This window comes from Pseudozyma hubeiensis, assembly GCF_000403515.1.
Source record: "Pseudozyma hubeiensis SY62 DNA, scaffold: PHS28, whole genome shotgun sequence".
NCBI classification, from domain to species: Eukaryota; Fungi; Basidiomycota; class Ustilaginomycetes; order Ustilaginales; family Ustilaginaceae; genus Pseudozyma; species Pseudozyma hubeiensis.
In genome coordinates, this window is record NW_012133810.1 from 231,538 (window position 1) to 251,587 (window position 20,050).

Sequence of the window (20,050 nt, forward strand, 5' to 3'; positions counted from 1 at the left end):
TTGATTGAGGAGTAGCTAGCGGTGAGGTTCGAGGTGCCGTGCGAGTGCAGCCTGCCAGGTGTGGAGGTCAGCACGTGACCGACATCTTGCAAGAGCGCGTGTTGCTAGCTCGCTTTTTCCGTACGCCAAAACAGGACTTTGGCAGTGGTGCCAGCCTTAACAGATTCAACTGGCGACGCGTCCGGCGTGGCAGAAAGAAAAAGGGACTGAGAGAGAGCAACACTTTTTTTGGCTCAGGCGCGACATGGCGAGGCGAGCCGCAGCCGAGAGCTGGACTTGGTCGAGCCAGAAAAGAGCAACCAACACCTTCGGGATGGCCGAAATGGGCGCGCGTGCTCAGTTTTTGAGCGTTGGTGTTGCTTTGCTTGTGACTGCGGTCGAGTATTGAACCCTGTTGGCTTTGGCTTTACCTTTGTGAGAGCACTCACCACAGCTTTGCTTTTCGCTCCATCGACATATCAGTCAGTCAGTCGCTCATCACCCTCCCTCATCACCACATCGCATCCTGCAAAGGGATAAACGTATCATCCTTCGCCCGCGCAGCATACTGTCATCCACGCCCCTGATTCACCCACATCGAACACATCGACATGCCTCCTCGTAGGGCAGCTGCCGCAAAGGCACGCGACTCGGTCGCATCCACTGCTTCATCTGGATCGTCTTCATCGGTCTCTCCTACGATGCACGTCAAGTCCACACGGTCGTCACGCACTTCCACAGCCACCAAATCCAAATCATCCAAAACAGCAACATCTTCCAGATCCAGAGGACGCATTCAAGACTCGGAAGATGAAGACGACAGCGAACAAGACCAACAAAGTGAAGAGGAGCACGAGGACGAAGAGGAGGAGGACGACGACGAAGACAAAGAGCCCGACACTCCTGTCAAGCCTGCTTCCAGATCAAAAGCAGCGGCCAAAACAGGCGCCAAGCCGGCTTCGCGCACCTCTGCGGCACGCTCCAGATCCGTCGCCAAAGTCACCCCGCCTCCGACCAAGCCATCCAAGTCGCGCGCAAAGAAGGTGATCGAAAGCGAGGATGAAGATGAAGATGAGGAAGATCAGGAGCAAGTCGACGAGTCGCTCAGTCTTGCTCACGATCAAGACGACGCAGACGACTTGCCCTCGCCCACCGCTCTTCGCCGCTCAAAGACCGCCAAAGCGTCATCTATGACCAAGTCAAAGGCCGCTCCAGTCAAGCAGGAAGAGCACTCGGACGAGGAACAGGACCTTGACTCCGACGGCTCCGAACTCTCGTTCAAAGAGGCGCGCTCATCTACTCCCGAGCCCAAGGACGCCGCCTCTTCCGGCTCTGACGTTCCCCAGACTCCCTCCTCAAGCTTGCTCAAACAGATCGCGACCCCCGCAAAGCCCGCCCCGCCTGCCGGCCCACTCAAGCGTCTCGTCATTCACAAGATGGTCCTCAACGATTTCAAGTCCTACGCCGGCCGCCAGGAGATCGGTCCCTTCCACAAGTCCTTTTCCAGTGTCGTCGGGCCCAACGGAAGCGGAAAGAGCAACGTCATCGACTCGCTCCTCTTCGTCTTTGGTTGGAGGGCAACAAAAATGCGCCAGGGCAAGCTCAGCGAGCTCATCCACAACTCGGCCGGCAAGGAGAATCTCCCCCAGTGCAGCGTCGAGGTCTGGTTCCGAGAGATCATCGACCTGCCCGGAGACGGCTTCAAGGTGGTGCCCGGCAGCAAGCTCATCGTGTCGCGTACTGCATATCGCAACAACACCTCCCAGTACTTCATCAACGCGCGCAAGTCTACGTTCACCGAGTGCACCACCCTCCTCAAGGCCAAAGGTATCGATCTCGACCACAAGCGTTTCCTCATTCTGCAAGGCGAGGTCGAATCCATCGCTCAGATGCCTCCGCGTGCCAAGAACGAGCACGAAGAGGGCCTCCTCGAATACCTCGAGGACATCATCGGCACCAGCTGCTTCAAGACCCCTATCGAGGAGCAGGCCAAGCTGGTCGACGAAGCAAACGAGAAGAGGGCAGAAAAGCTCGGTCGTCTCAAGATCGTCCAGAAGGAGAAGGATGCCCTCGAGGCCAAGAAGCGCGAAGCAGAGCAGTACCTCCGCGACCAGAACGAGCTGGCTCGACGTCATTCGGCGCTGTGGCAAGTCTACAGGCTCGAAAGTAGGGACAACATCAAGGTCGCTACCATCGCCATCGAGAAGTACACAGCACAGCTCAAGCAAGAGACCGAGAAGCATTCCGGCTCCAGAGCCGAGATCCAAGAGCTCGAATCCAGCTACAAGGCCCTCGTCAAGGAGTTTGAGAGCATCGCTCGCAGCACCGAAAAGGTCGCCAAGGAGCTCGCCAAATACGAGAAGGAGGATGTGCAGCTGCAGGAGAAGCGCAAGCATCTCGAGTCCAAGAAGAAGAAGCTGGCAAAGTCGATCGCAGAAGATCGTCACGCTGCATCAGAGGCAAGGGCGACCGCCTCCGACTCGGCCCACAAGATCGAAAAGGAACAAGCTGAAGTGGGCAAGCTCGAAGCCTCGCTCGAGCGCGAAGAAGCTCAGCTCGAAAAGATTCGCGACTCGCTCAAGGGCAAGACCGAGAAGTTCAGCCGCGCCATCGAGCAAAAGCAGCGCGAGCTTCAGCCCTGGACCGCCAAGATCAGCGACAAGACAGCTGCGAAGAACGTCGCTCAAGAAGAGCGCGATCTCCTCGCCAGCCGCGGCGCTCAAGTCGAAAACAGCATCGCCGAGGCCAAGGAGGCGCTCCGCAACCTCGACATCGACAACGAGACCAAGAACGACGAGGTCGCGAGCCTGAATCAGGAACGTCGTGACCTCGACAAGAAGACCGCGTCCTGTCAGAAACAGCTCGACGAGATGAAGCAGCAAGAAGCGGTTCTTCGCAGCAAGGTCGCCTCGGCGCGCTCCAAGGCTGACGAGGCCAAAGCGACCGTCAGTGCTTGTCGATCGCGAGGCGACGTGCTTTCGAGCCTCACCCGTCAAGCCGACCTTGGTATGATCAAGGGCTTCCACGGTCGTCTTGGCAATCTCGGTGTCATTGACGACAAGTACGACGTAGCCATCAGCACCGCCTGCCCCGGCCTCAACAACATTGTCGTCGACTCGGTCGATTGTGGTCAGGCATGCATTGAGCATCTGCGCAAGAACAACCTCGGACGTGCCAACTTTGTTCTGCTCAACAGCCTCGGCATCAGTGCTGCCGCCCTCCAGCCCATCGAAACGCCCGAGAACGTCCCGCGACTCTTTGACCTTGTCAAGCCACGCGAGTCGCGCTTTGCGGCTGCGTTCTACCACCAGCTTCGCGATACGCTCGTCGCCAAAGATCTCGCCCATGCCAACCGCATCGCCTACGGTGCAAAGCGCTGGCGTGTCGTTACGCTCGACGGCCAGCTCATCGACAAGAGCGGTACCATGTCGGGAGGTGGCAACAAGGTCTCTAGAGGGGCTATGAGCTCCAAGTTCGCCGCCGACGAGGTTTCGCCCGAGCAGCTGCAACGCATGGAGCGCGATCGCGACTCGCTCGAGGACTCGTTGCGTGGCCACATTGCATCGATCAAGACGGTCGAGTCTCTGCTCGAGGGTCACCGCGCTCGGGCACCGCAGATCGAGGTCGCTCTTGACAAGATCCGCATGGACCTCGAGAGCGGAGAGCAACGTGTCACGGAAGCCAAGAGGCGTGTCGCTGAGCTCAAGGCCCAGAGCAAACCGGACGCGGACGATGCTTCGCGAATCGCCGAGCTCGACGCTCAGATCGCCTCTCTCGATAAGGAGCTCGCAAAACTTACCGAGAAGAGCAAAGCCATCGAGATCGATATCGAGAGCCTCCAAGAAAAGATCCTCGAAGCCGGCGGTGTCGAACTTCGGACGCAGAACAGCAAGGTCGACAGCATCAAGGAGAAGATTGAGCTTTCTTCTGAACTGACCACCAAGGCGGAGGTGGCCAAGTCCAAGGCCGAAAAGGATGTCATCAAGCTGGAAAAGTCGCTCGAGAAGAATGAGGCGCAGTGCGAGGAGCTCGATGGCGAGCTCGAACAGTTGCGCGAACAAATCTCGAGCAATTCTCAGGCTGCTGACGCCATCCGCTCCAAGGTTGAGGACGCACAGCACCTCATGGACTCCAAAGCGGAAGAGCGAGACGAGATCAAGTCGCAGCTCGACGAATGCTCCGAATCAGCCAATGCTTTCCGCGCGCTTGAGATGGAGATCAAGCAGAACCTCGAGGACAACGAACGGTTCCGAAAGGAGCACGAGGTGCAGGCCAAGCACTTGGAGGAGAAGCTAGCTGGCTTGACGCTCCATCACGTTGACGGAGACGACGAGAGCGACGACGAAGGCGACCATGAACAAGCCAACGACGAGGATGACAGTCAAGACGGCTCTGTCAAGAGGACCAAATCGTCGAAGAAGCGATCCACGGGGGCGGATGCGGACATTCTCGAAGCATCCCCCGACGAGCTCTTCGAGTATCCCGAGGACGAGCTGCGCGAGATGGACAAGATCGCACTCCAGCGCGCCATCACTGTGTATGGTGAAAAGGTCGACAATGGCTCGGCCAACATGTCGGTGCTCGCTGAGTACCGCAAGCGCGAAGGCGAGTTCCTATCCCGAGCCAAGGACCTTGAAGCGACAACGCAGGAACGTGACGCGGCCAAGCAGCGATATGACGACCTGCGCAAGCAGCGCCTGGAAAATTTCATGGCGGGCTTCAGCGTCATCTCGTCCAAGCTGAAAGAGATGTACCAGACCATCACTCTCGGAGGCAACGCCGAGCTCGAGCTGGTCGACTCGCTAGATCCTTTCGCCGAGGGCATCCTGTTTTCGGTGATGCCGCCGAAAAAGTCGTGGAAGAACATCTCGAACCTTTCGGGTGGTGAAAAGACGCTGTCATCCTTGGCGCTGGTGTTCGCGCTGCACGCCTACAAGCCGACGCCAGTGTACGTGATGGACGAGATCGACGCTGCGCTCGACTTCCGCAACGTGTCGATCGTGGCCAACTTGATCAAGGAGCGTACCAAGGGCGGTCAGTTTATCATCATCTCGTTGCGGAACAACATGTTCGAGCTGTCGTCGCGTCTGATTGGCGTGTACAAGACGGCCAACTGCACCAAGTCGCTCACCATCGACAACACGGAGCTGCTTGCACCTCCGCCTGCCCCCGCTGTGGCTGCCACGCCGCACTCTCGACCGAGTATGGCGACGATTCCCGGGTCTCCCGCGGCGACGCCGTTGCATCGTTCGCAGCAGGCGCAGATGGTGGCAGCGACTCCTCGGCCTGGCGGACACGGCATGTATCCACCCAAGACGCCATCGGCAAGCGCTTCGGTGAACCCTGGCTCTTCTCTGAACTTGCAGGCTCTCATGACGCCGGCGATTGGCAAGACGCCGTCGTCGGTGCTGCAGAGATCGAGGATGCACAATTCGTTCGCTTCGACCAACTTCCTGGCGGAAAAGGCGAAGGGAATCAAAGGGCCTGCGCTCGGGGCCGCGGCGGGTAAGAGGAGCGTATCACAGACGCTTTTGGAAACGCCTACTCAGGCGACGGTTCAGGCGCAGACGCAGCGAGGGTGACGAATGTACATGATGGCGTTGTATTCGGGTAGATAGGAGATGGACGATGAAATGTAATGTATCATCAAGTTACGTGTAGAACAGCGTCATGAGTGCCTGGACCTGCGAGTGAATGGTGTGGCTATACTTGAGGTCGCTTGATCTGACCACCGAGAGCCTTGATGCGCCTCTCGACCTCTTGCTCCTCGTGCTTCCACAAGTCTGACCAAGCGTCGGTGACTTTGGTGTCGTTGGTGTCTGCTGGTCTAGTTGATCCGAATCTGTGGGGTAGTTGAGGACGGACGATTCGACCTTCACGATACATTTCTCCGGGGATGAGGTTGTCCTGCCACCTTCTGATTTGGTCCCCCGAACCTGTATTTGATTTTGTGAGGAGGGAGATGATGCGATGGTATCGTTCCGAGAGGGGTTCGAGGGATCGCGTGGTTGCCCAGACGAGGCTGTCCGCTGCGGTGGCGGGCGATTTGGCGAGCAGCCAGACGAAAGGCCAGATGAGCAGGAGTAGGATGTAGCGAAGGATACTGCGGATGAGGTGGATGGTGGATTGGATGGGGTTGGGGCTGGTAGGGTGGGATGGTGGTGGGAGGAAGGTGTCGATGATGTCGGTGGAGCGTTCGAAGCCGGGACAGACATTGATCACGGATATGTTGGAGTGACGTTTCATCCGTGAAGCTGCTTCGTCTTGGATCGCTGTGGAAGATGCACCGTTGGTGGTGAAACGAGTTGCAACGGAGTTGGGGTTGAGGTCGATGCCGGGTAGCTTTGTGCGCGGGCGAGGATCCGCTTCGGCAAGCAAGTCTAGTCGACGTTGAAGCTCCACAGTTAGTGCGTACCATCGCAAGGATGCAGCACCGATCAGAGCTGAATAGCTCGACTCGGAGAGCTTTTGCAGCTGCGTTTGAGGCGACTTCTCTTCCTGTTTTGCCTTCTTCTTTCCGCCCTCTCGATCCGGAGATGGCTGCGATGTCGAGGAGAGAACGTCGAAGTGTCCTACACCAGCGGCGTAGAAAGGAGACATGGCCGACACGATCCTAACCTCTCTCTCTGGCGGTTGTACCAGCAACCCGCTCAGCAACGAGTTGATAAGGTGAAACTTTGCAAGCACGTGCAGCTGATACACTCTATCCGCTCTAGCTGGATGCGAGCCCTGCACTGTACCCAAGTCGTCTCGACCAGGCGGCAAGAACAGAACGCCGTCCAAGCGTCTGACACCTTCTTGCTGTTTCTTGTCGCCGCTGTTCCATAGCGCTGCGAAAGCAGAGATGCTCTCAAGACTCGCCACGTCGCACTGTTCCGCATAGATGAGCTCGGACTGGGTAGAGTCTCGAATGAGATGCACGAGCTGGATCACGGACGGGTCGGAGATGTCGGGTGTGAGGGCGATGATCTGTGCACCGCGGTGGGCGAGGGATGACAGGGTTACGACGCCGAGTGGGGTAAATGCTCCGGTGGCAACGAGGACGACTCGTCCGTGAAGGTCGGTGAACAGCTTGTCGGAGGGCGGTGGTGGTGTGGGGGAGGAGGAGGAGGAGGAGGTCGCCGGAGGAGGAGGTGGTGGATCGAGAAGTTTTGCACCTTTTGACCAGGTTTTGAGGAATGAAATGGCTACACAGGTTGCTGCGATGGTGGCCCAGTATTCGCTTGGAATGGTGGAGGATACAGTTGATGCAAAAAAGTGGACCGGCATGGTGATGGGGGCATCGAGTGCTGTAGTAGATGGTGAGAAGGAATGTGTTTGGTGCACAGAGCACTCCGATTCTGTCCAACTCGGCGACTTTTCGCAGTCCGCGTTCCGAGGTTTGCGCTGCAGTTGGACCCTTGTTGCTCTTCCACACTGGCCAACTCATGTGTCCAGCTGCCCACCACCTCGCTCACGCGCTGGTCGACATTCTCCAGCTACACGCATCGATCGCATCACTGCCATGCTTTGGACCACCGTCCTATCACAAGCATCCCCTCGAGCACCAACCCCATAGCCATCAAGATGAACACGCAAGAACACCTCGCCTCCGCCTCTACCTCTACTTCGGCATCGACCTCTTCCACTACAATCATGTCGGATCCAATCAGACCATCCGGCTACTTCTATTCTGATGCCGAAGATCCTTTTGCTGGTGCCTTCTGGTCGCAGTTCGAGGATCCGCACGATTTGGCTGCGCGGCATATCCCAACCGATTCCTCACCCGCGGCAGCGATGCGAGCGTACCGCGAGTACAGAGATCGCGTTCGCAAGCCCGTTCTGGCTACGTATACCATATTGGGATTCCTGAGCTCGGGTACCTATGGTAGGGTGTACAAGGCTAGGTTGAGGACACCGCCTCAAGTGGCATCAGCGACGGGGTCAGCAGGTGCGGCGAATCCCAACGGCGGTGCTGGCTCAGGGTCAACAGCGGGCACAAGCAGCTCAACCGCGAAGAAGAAAAGTGCACTGCTGCAGCAACACCAACTGCTCGATTCTCCAGGCTCGTCCCTGCACGCGACACCCAAATCCGCCCTCGACGCCAGTGCACTAGGTGCCAACGGTACCCCTACAGCCTCGCCCGGTGTGGGCGCCTCACTCGCTGGCTCGTCTGCCAATGCTCTTGACCGATCCGACCACTCCGCTCAACTCTCTGGTACCAATCTTCCAGACAGTCAAATCTACGCTATCAAAAAGTTCAAACCCGACAGCAAAGAGACCGATGCCACCATCTACACTGGCATCTCACAGAGTGCCATGCGAGAAATATCGCTCAACCGCGAACTCTCCCACATCAACATTGTCACTCTCCACCAAGTCATGCTCGAAGACAAAGCCATCTACATGGTCTTCGAATACGCAGAGCACGACTTGCTCCAGATCATTCATTATCACTCTACAGCTCTACGAGCTCCTATTCCGCTCGCCGTTCTCAAAAGCTTACTCTGGCAGCTCATCAACGGCGTCGCCTACCTGCACGCCAACTGGATTCTCCATCGTGATCTGAAACCGGCAAATATCCTCGTCACGTCACAAGGTGTGGTAAAGATCGGAGACCTGGGTTTGGCCAGGCTGTACTCTTCACCGTTGCAAAGCTTGTACAACGGAGACAAGGTGGTGGTCACCATCTGGTACAGGGCACCGGAGCTGTTGTTGGGTGCGAGGCACTATACCACAGCGATCGACATGTGGAGTGTCGGATGCATCTGGGGAGAGCTGCTGGCTTTGCGACCCATGTTCAAGGGAGAAGAGGCAAAGATGGATCCCAAGACCAAAGCAGCACCCTTCCAAACCGATCAACTCAAGCGCATCGTAGAGGTGCTGGGTACGCCCAACAAAGACCGTTGGCCTGCAATCGAGTCCATGCCCGACTACAAAGGATGGTGGCCTCACCTGCGACTCGACAATTATCCAAAGACCCTCTCTCGATGGTACGCCACGCGCAACAAAGGCGACGATGGATACGATCTCTTCGACTCGCTTCTGCAGTACGATCCGGAACAACGATTGACCGCGAACCAAGCACTCGAACACGCATGGTTTACAGCGCAAGATCCGAAACCAACAGCAAACGCCTTCAGCAGCCTGACAAAGCCTTTGGCCACCTACCCAAACCGTCGGGTGATCCAAGACGACATGGATCCAAAGATGAAGAGCAACTACCTGCCACCGATCGAAAGGCATCACATCCAACCTTCGCACCAATACAACTTGAACAGCAGTCAACCGCATCGTCTGGCCCAGCTCATGTTCCAACAGGAACAGCTGAGACACCAACAGATGCAGCAGCAGAAACAACCCTCGCAATCTCAGCAACCTTCAGCCAGGAACAACGCGCCGGGCACTGCAGTTGTTCCGGTAGCACCCATCGTAGGGGGTCCGGCAGCACCGCCTCCGATTACGATCGGTAGCGGAGCTGCTGGTGGAGGTGGCGCGGGCGCAGGAATGCAGAGTAGCGCACCAAGCAGCGGTGCTGGTGGGAACAACCCGGTCATCACCATCGCCGGTACCAGCGGTGCAACCGTGTCCAACCCTGCCAGCGTCAAAAGCACCCACAGCATCGGTTCCATCGAAACTTCCACACCCACAACCGCCACCGGCAGCACCGCAAGAAACAACCTCGTCGCCACCGCTACTCGGAATCAACAGCGAAAACGTCAACGCATCTAAAAACCCCCAGCCCCAACAAGCACACGAGCACAACAAAGAGCATATATATCATTTGAATTCCAGCATTTCTTTCAAAACCGCCAACCCCAACACCACTTGCAGAGATAAGGAACAGCACATCTGAGACAGGAACCGAGTGCACGTGTGTGCGTATGACAGCCAAAACACATCACAACGCTTGCACCCTAGGACGAAAAAGAGGAAAATTGTAATGGGATGAGAAAAGAAGCTGTAAAGGGAAAGTGATACAACATGGAACGAGAAGTTAGAAGAAAAAGGATGGAGTGGGGAAGAGACAGACACTGCAATACAGAGAAAGAGAGAGAGAGAGAACGATGCGATGTATGTAAATGTTACAACGAGGATATCCCTGGAAGCATCACTTTCTTCCCGTCGGATGATGAACCTCTCGACCCGTCGACGTCGAGCCTCGATCGGATCTCTTGACGTTGAACTCGCTCATAATGCAAATGTGATCACTTGGGAAATGCGCGTTGGGGAAGCCGACCACCTTGGAAAGGTACTGCTTGTCGATCTCACCCAGCACGCCCGTCACATTGAGCGAGTTCTTGCTGTAAAAGATGTAGTCGATGGCGCCCTCGTATCCGGGAGTGTAGTTGGTGAAGGAAAGCTCACCGATGGGCACGTACGACGACTCGAGCTTGTAGCTGTGCTGCAAACCGTGAGCCGTGTAGTTGCCGTAGACGTGGTCCATAAAGTCCTCGTGGTCACCTGGCACCTCTCCGTTGGCGAGGAAGTCGTAAACACCGGTTTCGGGCACGCTATTGAAGTCACCGCAGATGATGGTGGGGATCTGGTTGGCGTGGGTGTACTTGGGCGGTGGCGGATATCCTTCGGCGACGGTGGGTTTGGGCGGAAGCTTGGCGAAGCGCGCGCCTGCCTTTTCCACCTCGTCCATGAGCATGGCGACTTGTACCAGCTTGACATCGCGGAACGCTGGATCCCAGTGGGTGTGAACGTTGGCGACCACGATTCGCGAACCGGACTGCCTGTTCTCGAGCAGCGCGATGACGGCAATGTTGTCCTTGGTCATGACGCGGTTGTACATGTCCTCCGACTTTTTAAAATCGGGTCGCTGGAGCGCAATCTGGTTGAACTCGACCACCTGCTTCTCGATGAGCTGGTACTTGTTCGACTTGTAGAAGATGGCACAGCCGTCGACGCGTCGCCTCTCATCGTCGCGCATGGTGCGTGCACGCGACTTGGGGTAGAAGACGCCCTCATAGTCCTGCTGCGAGAGGTGGTGAAGGAAGTAGTCCTCGTACTGCTCGACACCCACTTCCTGAAGACAGCAGATGTCGGCGCTGTACGACATGACCTCTTGCAGGATAAACTCTTTGCGGTAGTCCCACGCCAAGGCCCAAGATGGCGTGTAGCCGTACATCTGCGCTGTGGCGTATCGATCAAAGAGGATGTTGTACGAGAGCACGTTGAACGATTCCTGGGTGAGGTCGTCTGCATCCTTGTCTGCGTCCAGATCCGGGAGGTCGGGGTCGATCATGATCCACTCGCGCTCTGGTGGCGGCAGTGGAACGGGGCACGAATCGCGGAGGTAGGCGATGACGGCGCTGGTGCCTTCGCGCTGCAAGAGGGTGCGCAAGTTGTCCTGGAGCGGGTTGCCTTCGACGCCGAGCATCTCTAGCTGATGGAGGGTTCCGAGCTCAGGTGGAAGCGTGGAGAGGTTGTTGTCGAAGAGGAAGAGCTCGCGCAGACTGGTGAGCATGCCGAGCTCTGGTGGAACCGAGGAGAGCTTGTTGCCCGATGCATCCAGGACGGTGAGGTGACGAAGCTTGACAATGTCGGCAGAGATGGTGGTGAGCGCATTGTGGTTGATGAAGAGCGATGTGAGGAACGAGTAGCGGTAGACCTCGTTGGCGATGTTCTTGAGCGCCAATCCGCCCATGTCGATGGTGGACCAGGTCTGCTTGTCCTTGACGGCGGCGCCAGTAGCTGAGGTGGAGGAGGATGAGGTTGCGCCGTTGGTCGCGCCTGTGGCAGCATCGGCACCGCTTCCCTTTCCATCGTCTGCTCCGCCACCGTTGGCAGCGCTGGGATCCTTCTTTGCGACAAAGAGACCGTTGGCAGCCACTTGAGGCGGCACGATGCCCTTTGTAGGGTCCTGAATAGCGATGGCGGAGCTGGTGGCGGATCGCGCCGCCAAGGCAGCGGCTCGTGCATGGTGGTGCGGAGAGTTGGACTGACGTGAGATCTCTGCTTTGACGATCTGCTGCTGCCAGTGAGGCGAGCCAGAGGCTGCGGCCGCTGCAGCGGCTGCGGCAGCGGCTTCAGAGCGACCGGCTGAGGAGCTCAAGTGGCCAGAGTGCATGCCTCCGGGCGAGGACATGTGGGAGAGTCCGGATGGACCATGAGCGCCATGGTGATGGTGGTGGTGGTGAGCACCGAGGTTGGCATAGCCTGGAGAAGATGGACCGCCGGCAGAGATGGATGCAGCGCTAGAATGACCGATGGAACCTGGCAAGGAAGAGAGCGAAGGGTTCTGCTGGTGCGAGTGGTGAGGGTGCTGATGCGCACGTTGGGGCCAGGCGGCTGAGGGCATCGGGAACCTTGCTACGGGAGTGAAGTTGGCGTTGTAGCCGTTGTTTTGGCCCGCAGCTTGGCCACCAGCACCTGAGAGAGGACCACCGCCATGACTGCCGGATTGATGGTGGTGGTTGTTGAGGTATAGGTATGCTGGAGGCGAAGGGGCCGGGGAAGGAGACGGGGAGGGATACATGTATCGTGAGAGTAGAGCGCCGCTTGACCTTGGTAGGAGATGGGCAGGTGGAGCGTAGCTATGGGTCTATTGGCGGTGGGATGCGATGGAAGTTGAAGATGGCGGCGCGTGCTTCAAAGGCGGTAGCGAACGTGATGGTGATGAGAGAGAGGCGGAAGGTGGGAAGGAGAAAGAGATGGCTGACAAGATGGGGGCGCGTGTGATTGCGCGTGAAGAAGAAGCTGCGATACTGAATTTGAAAGGGGCGAGTGAGAAGAGCGGGGTGATTGCATGTTCCGCTTGAAGGGTGTGGTGCAGATGGAGGAGGAGGTGATGATACAGTCGTTCCGCTCGAATTGATGGTGGAGAAGATCAAGAACGCTGTGTAGCTTGACCAGATGGTGCGAGAGTTGGGGTGCTAGAGGACAAGCGAAGCATGAGTCCTTCTTCGCGGATGAAGCGATGAGATGGACGTGTCGAGCAGCGAGACAATGTCAAGGCTGTTTGCGGTGAAAAGGAGGGTAGATGCGTGAGATCGGTGAGACGCAACGCGCACAACCACAAAGGGAGAATCGCGGTTAAGCTGTGCGAGGGAAGAATGTCGGCTGTCGCGTTGATGCAGTTCTGCAGAGTGGGCCAAAGACAAAAGGCCGAGAAGGGCGCAGATGAAGATGAAGGTGATGGTTGGAGACGATAGCGACGGCAGACAGGGTGGAGGAATCAGATTCGTGAGCGGCTGGCTGGCTGTCTGTCACTCGAACCTCGCTCGCTGTCTTTGCTTCTGCAGTGCCCTCAAGTACAGGCGGCGTTCAACCGACTTGAACAACACTGACCAGCTGCCCACCATCCCAAATCGACTCACTCGACCCTGCCAGAAAATGGTGATCGATCTCGGCTCCGTCTGCACAGAGAGCACGTCATACGAATGATGAGTAGATGCGGGTCTAACACAACTTTATCTTAAAAGGATGACTGTTACATCTACATCACTCTCAGAGTCAAAGGCCCAGCAAGAACACCCGCACCAAAAGCTTATGTAAGCCTTCCATCGAATTCCACGCGTAGCAAGATACTGGCGCTACCTACGCCTTGAGGCGGTTGGACATCTATCTGACTTCAGGTCCCGACTGGTTCGCAACCGCCAATTACTATCAATGGCTCCCTTGCCAGTACCAAATGCCTCGGTGACATTCTATAGAGAAGCCTGTGTGATTCTGTTCGGAATGCTTCCGACGACCGTGTGAGCATGTCTGAAATGACAAGGCGTGGTGGCTGCGCAGAGCGTTGCTTTGAGAGGCCACACGTCGCCGCAAAAGAACCACATGGAAACAAGCAAAGCGCGCTTCCCAGCCGTCCAATTTCTTCTCGAATCTCCGCGCACGCCCACTTTTTTTGGCTGGACACTTTCTTCCAGACGGTTCTTGACTGCGCGCTCAGGCGTACGTGAACTTCGCTCAACACTCGCCCTGTCAAGTTGAACCTGCTGAGCTGCCGAGCTGCTGCTGAGCCGCTGCGCAAAGCCATTTATTCCAATCCCATCTCGAGCTCACCTCTTCTCTTCCCCTCACCGCACATACCCCCCAGACGTTGCATCACGATATACCAATCATGTCCGGCAACACTGAGACCTTCGGCTTCGTAAGTATCTCCTCGCTCGTCAGCGCCAGCGTCGCGTCGGCAGCATCTCGTTAGGCGCTCACCGTCATCGACGTTGCCTCTGCTGCCGGTCCCAACCGCCACACTCCTAAGCATCGATCACTGACCCATTCTCAACGTGCATTCCGTGTCTTGCTCTCTCACAGGCCGCCGACATCAGCCAGCTTCTGGATCTGATCATCAACACCTTCTACTCCAACAAGGAGATCTTCCTCCGTGAGCTCATCTCCAACTCGTCCGATGCCCTCGACAAGGTCCGCTACAATGCCCTCACCGACCCCGAGTACACCAAGGCAGAGCCCGAGTACTACATCCGCATCACTCCCGACAAGGAGAACAAGTGCCTCATCATCCGCGACACTGGTATCGGTATGACCAAGGCCGACCTCGTCAACAACATCGGTACCATCGCCAAGTCCGGCACAAAGGCCTTCATGGAGGCCCTCTCCTCCGGCGCCGACATTTCCATGATCGGTCAGTTCGGTGTCGGTTTCTACTCGGCCTACCTCGTCGCCGAAAAGGTGCAGGTCATCACCAAGCACAACGACGACGAGCAGTACATCTGGGAATCCGCCGCTGGTGGCACCTTCACCATCACCCAGGACACCGTCAACCCCAGCATCGGCCGCGGTACCGAGATGCGTCTCTTCCTCAAGGAGGACCAGATGGAATACCTCGAGGAGAAGCGCATCCGCGAGATCGTCAAGAAGCACTCCGAGTTCATCTCGTACCCCATCCAGCTCGTCGTCACCAAGGAGGTCGAGACCGAGGTCGAGGAGGCCGAGGAGGAGACCGCCGACGACGACGAGAAGAAGGCCAAGATCGAGGAGGTCGACGACGAGGACGCAAAGAAGGACAAGCCCAAGAAGAAGGTCAAGGAGCTCAAGACCGAGCAGGAGGAGCTCAACAAGACTAAGCCCCTCTGGACCCGCGACCCCAAGCAGATCACCGCAGACGAGTACTCGGCCTTCTACAAGTCGCTCTCCAACGACTGGGAGGACCACCTCGCCGTAAAGCACTTCTCCGTCGAGGGTCAGCTCGAGTTCAAGGCGCTCCTCTTCATCCCCAAGCGTGCCCCCTTCGACCTCTTCGAGACCAAGAAGAAGCGCAACAACATCAAGCTCTACGTTCGTCGCGTCTTCATCATGGACGACTGCGAGGACATCATCCCCGAGTACCTCAACTTTGTCAAGGGTATCGTCGACTCGGAGGATCTGCCGCTCAACATCTCGCGTGAGACTCTCCAGCAGAACAAGATTCTCAAGGTCATCCGCAAGAACGTTGTCAAGAAGACGCTCGAGATGATCTCCGAGATCGCCGAGGACAAGGACAACTTTGCCAAGTTCTACGAGGCCTTTGGCAAGAACCTCAAGCTCGGCATCCACGAGGACGCCACCAACCGCGCCAAGCTCGCCGAATTCCTCCGCTTCCACTCGACAAAGTCGGGCGAGGAGCAGACCTCTCTCAAGGACTACATCACCCGCATGCCCCAGGACGGCAAGAACAACCAGATCTTCTACCTCACCGGCGAATCGCTCGCCTCGATCCGCGACTCGCCCTTCCTGGAGCGCTTGAAGAAGAAGGGTCTCGAGGTTCTCCTCATGGTCGACCCCATCGACGAGTACGCCGTCACCCAGCTCAAGGAGTTCGAGGGCAAGAAGCTCATCTGCGTCTCCAAGGAGGGTCTCGAGCTCGAGGAGTCGGATGAGGAGAAGAAGCAGCGCGAGGAGGACACCAAGAACTGCGAGGACCTCTGCAAGACCGTCAAGGAGATCCTCGGCGACAAGGTCGAGAAGGTCGTCGTCTCGAACCGCATCGTCGGCTCGCCCTGCGTGCTGGTCACCAACACCTTTGGCTGGTCCGCCAACATGGAGCGCATCATGAAGGCGCAGGCTCTGCGTGACTCGAGCATGTCGCAGTATATGGCTGCCAAGAAGACGCTCGAGCTCAACCCTTCCAACCCGATCGTCAAGGAGCTCGCCGCCAAGTCGAGCCAGGACAAGAACGACACCACCGTGCGTGACTTGACCGTGCTCCTCTACGAGACCGCGCTGCTCACCTCTGGCTTCACGCTGGAGCAGCCCCACGACTTTGCCAACCGCCTCTACAAGCTCATCTCGCTCGGTCTCTCCATCGACGACACTGGCATCGACGCCGACGTCGCTGACGACAAGGCCGAGGCTGCCACCGAGGAGGTGGCCGGTGAGTCGGCCATGGAGTCGATCGACTAAACTCACAAAAAGAAAGGTTGTTCTTGCACATCTTGTTCATGTACCATACAGACACACACACACACACACATCGTTTGCTCTCGACATCATCCAAAAGTGTTTTCCCGCAGTAATTTGTGTCGTTCCCACCGTGGTGACTGAGGATTCAACAGGTCTTGAGGAGATTGGCTTTTTCGTTCCTGAATTTCTGAGTGCATTTTCAAACCTCTTTGATGATTTGACAATTCCAGGGATACGGCCTCTGGCCATGTTGAGCTGTTATCGCTGTGGTTCCGGTACGATTGAGGCCCCAGACGAAATGCTGCAGCTGAATGAGCGACATCCTTGCATCGTCGGATCTGAGTTTCGCATGATCATCATGGTCCTTGCGTCAAGATTTCCATCGTGTTTGCAAAACGAATGGATCATCCCGCAGGTGTCGCTCACGCGGTAGGAAAAAGATCGGCTAAACCTTTCATTTTCTCCAATCCAATAGCGCCGAAATAACAAAGTGGCGTCGTCCAGACGCATGATGATGATTCACTCGCGGCACAGAGAAAAAAAAAGGGCCGACAAAGCTTCGCTTCGGCCTTAGGCGCCCTCTTTTTCGCCAAAGAATCAGGGTCGAATAGCTCGAAGGAAGAACATGTGCTTGGCTGCATAGTGCTGGTCATCGGAACGGGATTGTGTGTCGTGCCGCTAGATGCGGCGCTGCGATATACAGAGCTCGGAAGGGGGAAGCGATGAGGAGCAGAAATCTTGGCTGTCACCTTCGTCTCCTACCTTCTTCCATCATCTCCCATGAACTGTAAACATGAGCGATTCGGGCTCGATACATTTCGGCCCTGAGGGGCGAGCCGATCAGAGCGACGAATGTCAACGTCCTCAACCACCTCGACACTCACCTTCGATCGCATCAGAAGCGCCAGCATCGCGCCCTTCCAATATGGTGCAACAGCCTTCACAAGCTTCGAGCGCCAATGCTTCAGCGACAAACGCCTCGTTGTCATCTCAGTCGAGCCTGCCGCCACCGTCGTTACAATCACGTGCAGGGGCTCCGACAATACCGTCCAGTTCTGCTCCGCAGGCTGTGAGAGGATACCAGACCATCACATCCGCCGAGCCTGCGCCCAAGCGTCCGCTGTGGAGTCTGGGAAGCACTCTGCCTCGGGTGAAGCGGCTGCCCTCGGCAAAACAGAAGCCTGCACAAGCTGTTCCACCGCCTCAACTGGGTCGACTGACACACGGAACCCGGTCTACTACGACAGACTCTCTGGGAGGACCAAACGAGACTGTTCATGGACGCGATTTCGCACGCGACACCGAGACTGAATACGATGCTAGTGGCGAAGCCGGCACACATCCGCTGCAACTGACTGTCAGCCCTACAACCTCCACCAATACAGGCGCGGGCGAGCTACCTCCGATTCGAGAGGGGGAGCCGCTACCGACGACAGGCGTCCCCGATCGTGTGGGCCAACCGGCGTTGACGCAGACCCGACCACTGTTCGAGTCGTCCTATAGCAGTCCGACGGCCGCCGAAACTTCAAGAGCTCCTATCGCTCGGGATGAAGACCTCAGACCACGTGGAAAACAGCCTAGCGAGTCCGTGACAGACAAAGCCTCGGAATCTCAACTACGGCTATCAACCGCTCGACAGCAGCTTCTGCATGAAGCTCAACACGCCGAAGCTTCCTCTGCTTCCCAAGGCAGCGCTATCGACGACGATATAAGCTCTCACCAATCGCCGACCGCTCAAGGAGGCGGGCTGCCCACCTTTCCCTCGCCAAAGCACATCAAAACTTCGTCCATGCCTTTCCTCCCATCTCAAGGGTTCAACGTCCTCGTATCCGAGCCGAGCCACAAGGGCGCCAGTCAGCTCCACACTGAAGTCGAAGAGAGAAAGAGATCCAAAGAGGAATCACACAAATCGGCGATGGATCAAACTCGGCATCCAGGGCTCTCTGGTGCTAGACCTACGCCAAAGGGTAGGGCTGCAGGTGGGCCTGCTGCTGGCGTGGGAGTCAGGAAGCCGAGTACGCAGAGCAGAAAAGCTAGCCATAACGAAGAGCGTGGAGGTGCAGGATACTTTGATGAGGGCAGGGAACTGGACGAGATGCGAGGATTGGAGAGGAAGCCCTCGACGACTGATGGCAAGGATAGTCTGCATGGTGGACGAAGCTCTGGAGAGGATCGTATGGAGCCTAGACCAGTGGGAGGGAGGAGCGAGAGTGAAGGAGGCTCGAGTGTTCGTGATACTAGGAGTGGGTGGCTGGCAAAGAGCATGCCCTCTCAAGCTGAAAGACATGCTGGGAAAGATGGACCGGGTGAGGCGGGCGCGAATCAGACGAACCAGGAACCTGTTCAAGCGGGGATGGCAAGCGAAGCGGCGGGTCGAAGCAGCGACGACACTGCATTCTCGTCAAGCGAGACAGACACGCACGGTGCAGCAAGTCGAGACGGACAGCCTTTTGAGAGCGAGGAAAACCAGGATGCGCTTTTCCTAGACGACGAGAACTGGCTGGGCGGCCAAGGTACGCTGCCAGACGGCAGTCTAGCGTTTCCCACCACGTGGTCAAGGTGGCGATATCACGGTCGCGAGTTCCTGGCAGAATTGCTGGCGACGATGCTGCTCATCACGGTAGGAACAGCCGTCGACTGTCAGGTGACGCTATCGCAGTCGATGGGATCGAGCGCAGGAGCCTATCCGAACCAGAACTGGGCGTGGGGACTGGCGGTTGCCAGTACGATCTATCTGAGTGGTGGACGCAGCGGTGCGCACTGCAACCCTGCGATCACGATGGCGCTCGCCGTTTTCCGAGGGTTCCCGTGGATCCAAGTGCCCATCTACTGGAGCGCTCAACTGCTAGGCTCGATCTTGGGAGCCGCCATCACGTACGGTATCTACCTACCGGCGATTGACCACTACGAGGGCGGACGCGCCATCCGCACGCTTTCCGGTGACCACGGAACGGGCAAGCTGTTCGTCACTGTGCCGCAACTCGTCTTCACCTCGGCATCCGGGTTCGGGACCGAAGTGGCGGCGACGAGCATCCTGATGGCCATGGTGTTGGCGGTGGGTGACGAGACGAACGCACCACCTTCGGACGGTCTCTCTGCGCTGGTGTTGGGTTTCGTGGTGGTGATGATCGGAATGTCGTTCGGATGGCCTACGAGCTACGCGATCTCTCCGAGTCGAGATCTGGGACCTAGACTGTTCTTGTACATGGTTGGATATGGAAAAGAGCTTTGGACTCACAACGACTACTGGTGGATCTACGGTCCACAAGCGGGCTGTTTTGCAGGTGCGCTGTTCGGGGCTCTACTGTACGATCTGGCCGTTTTCACAGGTGAAGAGTCGCCGATCAACTATACGAGGAAGGGGTGGATGCAGTCGACACCGGCTCGGATCGGAGCGAGGATGCTCAATTCTGGAGAGAGGATGCATTTCATGCGAAATCCGGTACGGCGTTCCAAGCAAGGAACGAACGCGGGCGGTGACCATGCCCTTGAGGCCGAAACGGGAGCAGAAACGGATCGAGCCAATATAGACGGTGTAGATGAGGGAGAGAAGGCAGACTTGAGGAGCAGCGATGGGTTGAGAAGGCGGCAGAGCCAGGCATCGCAGCAGCTGGATGAGCAGGAGCAAGGGCGCTCTCAACCGGGCTCGGATCAAGATATGTAGGCAGAGAATGCAATGGATTGTTCTATAACGACCTTGAGACGTACGCATTACAAGCGAGCGATGTGCGATACAGGA

The 20,050-nt window shown here is 57.2% G+C and overlaps 6 protein-coding genes across 6 annotated transcripts; 4 read left to right on the forward strand and 2 right to left on the reverse strand.

The window, feature by feature from the left end:
* Positions 1 to 590: 590 nt before the first annotated feature.
* PHSY_002835 (chromosome segregation ATPase) lies at positions 591 to 5,561 on the forward strand (the record flags this gene model as incomplete). The annotated part of the gene is made up of 1 exon (XM_012333457.1): positions 591 to 5,561. One exon carries the CDS (start codon positions 591 to 593, stop codon positions 5,559 to 5,561), a length of 4,971 nt encoding a protein of 1,656 aa, XP_012188847.1.
* A 121-nt stretch (positions 5,562 to 5,682) lies between these two features.
* Positions 5,683 to 7,248, reverse strand: PHSY_002836 (hypothetical protein; the record flags this gene model as incomplete). Its single annotated transcript, XM_012333458.1, has 1 exon — positions 5,683 to 7,248. One exon carries the CDS (start codon positions 7,246 to 7,248, stop codon positions 5,683 to 5,685), a length of 1,566 nt encoding a protein of 521 aa, XP_012188848.1.
* Positions 7,249 to 7,545: 297 nt separating this feature from the next.
* On the forward strand, positions 7,546 to 9,690 carry PHSY_002837 (likely protein kinase; the record flags this gene model as incomplete). The annotated part of the gene is made up of 1 exon (XM_012333459.1): positions 7,546 to 9,690. The coding sequence occupies one exon, from the start codon at positions 7,546 to 7,548 to the stop codon at positions 9,688 to 9,690; it is 2,145 nt and encodes a 714-aa protein (XP_012188849.1).
* A 379-nt stretch (positions 9,691 to 10,069) lies between these two features.
* Positions 10,070 to 12,055, reverse strand: PHSY_002838 (potential mRNA deadenylase; the record flags this gene model as incomplete). Its single annotated transcript, XM_012333460.1, has 1 exon — positions 10,070 to 12,055. The coding sequence occupies one exon, from the start codon at positions 12,053 to 12,055 to the stop codon at positions 10,070 to 10,072; it is 1,986 nt and encodes a 661-aa protein (XP_012188850.1).
* A 1,977-nt stretch (positions 12,056 to 14,032) lies between these two features.
* Positions 14,033 to 16,744, forward strand: PHSY_002839 (hypothetical protein; the record flags this gene model as incomplete). The annotated part of the gene is made up of 3 exons (XM_012333461.1): positions 14,033 to 14,062; positions 14,227 to 16,282; positions 16,422 to 16,744. 3 exons carry the CDS (start codon positions 14,033 to 14,035, stop codon positions 16,742 to 16,744), a joined length of 2,409 nt encoding a protein of 802 aa, XP_012188851.1.
* Positions 16,745 to 17,104: 360 nt separating this feature from the next.
* On the forward strand, positions 17,105 to 19,975 carry PHSY_002840 (hypothetical protein; the record flags this gene model as incomplete). Its single annotated transcript, XM_012333462.1, has 1 exon — positions 17,105 to 19,975. The coding sequence occupies one exon, from the start codon at positions 17,105 to 17,107 to the stop codon at positions 19,973 to 19,975; it is 2,871 nt and encodes a 956-aa protein (XP_012188852.1).
* Positions 19,976 to 20,050: the final 75 nt, after the last annotated feature.